The sequence below is a fragment of the Cibotium barometz genome, chromosome 18 (genome assembly GCF_041138505.1).
Source record: "Cibotium barometz isolate CiBa-2024 chromosome 18, ASM4113850v1, whole genome shotgun sequence".
NCBI classification, from domain to species: Eukaryota; Viridiplantae; Streptophyta; class Polypodiopsida; order Cyatheales; family Cibotiaceae; genus Cibotium; species Cibotium barometz.
The window spans coordinates 26,677,727-26,680,667 of record NC_141063.1 but is presented as its reverse complement, the minus strand read 5'-3'; the positions used below and the strand labels follow the sequence as shown (position 1 = coordinate 26,680,667).

The following is a 2,941-nucleotide window of genomic DNA, read 5'->3' as shown; positions in this document are numbered from 1 at the left end:
TTGCACAAACTTCTCAATTTATTAAAAACTTTAGGGATCTTCTTTACAAGATTTTGACAATAACTCCGTGTAATGGGATGAAGTGTCTAGCAAGCCTTCCAAGATTTAATTGCAAAAAGTGTCTAGCAGGCTTTCAAAGATGTAATCTTTGTGCTGAAATCCCATAGGTCCTTGGCAAGCTTCAAATCACACGAGATATCACTTGGCTTTGCCTCTTGACAATCTTCAAAGTACCTTCCATTTTTGGTGTTGGTAGACGGATGCAGGGCTAGAAGACACTGAGTCGCAGCACCCTATGAGGAGGCAAACTAAAATGATCGTTACTCAAGAGTTCTCTCTCTCTCTCTCTCTCTCTCTCTCTCTCTCTCTTACACATACATGCACACACGTGTATGCACTTTCCGATTTTGAACCTACCTGGGAAGTGGATTTCCAGAATAGGGGTGTGTGATCTTCGATTTCAAAATCTTTATTTAGTTGCTGCACTGCACAAAGCCCAAAAGCATGACTGAGTCAGGCATGGCTTCCTGGAGTAGGTAACATTTTGTTAGCTTAACATTACGACTTAGTGTAATCAGGTTTGATAAGAAAAGGCAAAGTGTATAAGATCATCACATGTGTCTTCCAAGGGGTGGCCGTTGAAGATATTTGTAAGGATGGTTCCTGGGTGGAGAGCATTTGCGACCATGTTGGCTCCTTCTTCCTACAACAACAAATGATCGTGTATCATAACCGATAGTTGAATAAGGGAGCAGATTCGTGTTGGGCATTGACATTGATGAAGATGGGAGGGTTAAAGAAAGAAACCTCGAATCTCCTGGCGAGTTCCTTGGCATGGAGAATGTTGGCGAGCTTGGATTGTCCGTAAGCACGCCAAGGATGGTAGCTGTGCATCGTGCGAGATGTAAGGAGATCGATATCATAGTAGATGGGATTTCAATGGAGCGGGGAGGAGTTATGTTAATATTGTATAGAATCTGGACTCGTACCTGGACTCTTCGTTGAGCTGATCGAAGCGGATGCCGCCTGGATACGTGAAAAGAGCATGGCCTACGGACGACACGTTGACGACCTTGCCTTGAATGCCAGTTTCCTTTGCCACCCTCTTCATATCATCTAGTAGGAGGCTCGTCAAGAGGAAGTGGCCTAGCGCGGATAAATAATTGAGATTAGAGTTAGTAATCATGACTACGCATTTAATTCGGGCGTTTTAGGTTATGAGCCCAGGAGCGGCTCACCTATGTAATTCGTGGCGAACTGCATCTCCAGGCCATCTGCTGATAGCGTGAAAGGTAGTCCCGCGATGCCTGCGTTATTGCTGTTCAGACATTGTTATTAGCTCACTGAAAGATTAAGAAGCAGCTAGTACGTAGAGGTACGTATCAAGGATAATTATATATATACATGAGGATGTTGAGGGGCAGGTTCAAGGCCTTGAAGCTTTCGCAGAAGGTTCGGACGGAGGCCATGGAGCTCAATTCCAGATGCAGTACGTGCAGCCGCGCGTGTGGGATCTCGTGCACAATGCCCTTCGCCACCCTCTCTCCCGCGCCAACATTCCTCACGGCCAGCACCACGTGAGCCCCACGCAGCGCCAGAACTCGCGCGGTCTCTGCCCCAATCCCGCTCGATGCACCTGTGCCATAACCATCTAAAAGATTAGCATGTCTTAAGCAATCGATATATCGCTTATGTTCTAATTACATGCACTTGTATATTAACCTGTGACAATGGCCGTCCTGTTGGAGGCGTCGATTCCCTCGGTAACCTCCTCTGCGGTTGAGAAGCAGCTGAAGGCTGAGGCGTCCTTCGTGAGCGGCGGGGCTGCCATATCAATAAAAATACTCGTACGCTTGGGTAACCAGATCAGAGATTCCGAATAGCAGGTGCGTTGGAGATGGACTGAGAGATTCCGAATAGCAGGCAAAATGCAGGTACTTTGCAGAGGGACTGGTAATCGTCTGACTGGGGGGCACCTCTTTCATTTATATGCCTTATTTACAAGGCGTTTGTCATGCATGACACCATTCCCGCAGCGACAGGACTAATCAAGGTGGTTCACGGAGCGACGGGACTAGTTAGTAGTCAAGGTAAGGGGCTGGTGGGCAATCTATGCTCATGCATGACATCATCCCTCTATGCTCATGCATGACATCATCCCTCGCGAAACTCCTAACTGCTTTGATTCGCAATTACAGACTGCGGCGGTTATAAAGCGCCTCAGCTTGCTGCTCTCCAGCAGCCTGCTGTGGGCAGTTTCCTTAGTACACACTGCGGCCGGTTGGAACGCTGTCATGGAGAGCTTGTTATACATCATGATCAGGTTGCCCAAAGTGGTGCATCAACGTACAAATATGCGCTTTGTTATTGAGGAGTGGAAGGTTGTGATTTGATTCGGAATTGCAGACGGCGGTTGGAAGTGCCCTTTGTTGCTGGGGAGTGTGCTGTCCAGAAGACAGTGAAAGTGATGCACTCTAATTTCTATTGTTTGAGGGCAAACTTTACTCCAGGTGCCTCACATTTAAGGACAAGGTTTTATGGCCTTAATTTTTAAAAAAACCTCTTTAACAAACGAAAATATTGTATCCTGGTCGTATGGATTCACCCCCGTCTGGTACTATGGTTTCTCCGTGGATGCTCAACTTAACTGATGTAATTTTTGTTCTATTCTAATTCAATTCACCGCACTTATGGAGAAAAAATAAAAATTGTACCACATATGTAACCCATATGTAACTGTATTGTAGTAGTTGTAAACAAGCTTTTATTATTTGCCTTTTAATTATAGTGGCTGTAAACAAGCTCTTAATCTATCCTTTTAAGCTCAAGTTTTTCCCCTATCACCTTTCACTCTCTGTAGTAGCCATCTCCCTTTCCAAGTGACTAAAGGAGAGGAGGGAGGGGGCCAAGGGAGAAAAGGCACAGATTCATTATGCCCTTT

The 2,941-nt window shown here is 45.8% G+C and overlaps 1 protein-coding gene across 2 annotated transcripts; it reads right to left on the bottom strand.

Moving 5' to 3' along the window:
* On the bottom strand, positions 1-1,956 carry LOC147629134 (short-chain dehydrogenase TIC 32, chloroplastic-like). Of its 2 annotated transcripts, none has more exons than XM_086812383.1 (8): positions 1,723-1,956; positions 1,405-1,636; positions 1,239-1,318; positions 990-1,026; positions 808-886; positions 616-703; positions 418-485; positions 1-293 (listed from the first exon to the last, which is right to left on the bottom strand). In XM_086812383.1, exons 1-8 carry the CDS (start codon positions 1,829-1,831, stop codon positions 123-125), a joined length of 864 nt encoding a protein of 287 aa, XP_086668509.1. In that variant the 5' UTR covers positions 1,832-1,956; the 3' UTR covers positions 1-122. The 2 variants fall into 2 exon arrangements, with proteins under 2 accessions (XP_086668509.1, XP_086668508.1); XM_086812382.1 differs by having other exon boundaries at positions 990-1,146; positions 1,723-1,951.
* Between the last annotated feature and the right edge of the window lie 985 nt (positions 1,957-2,941).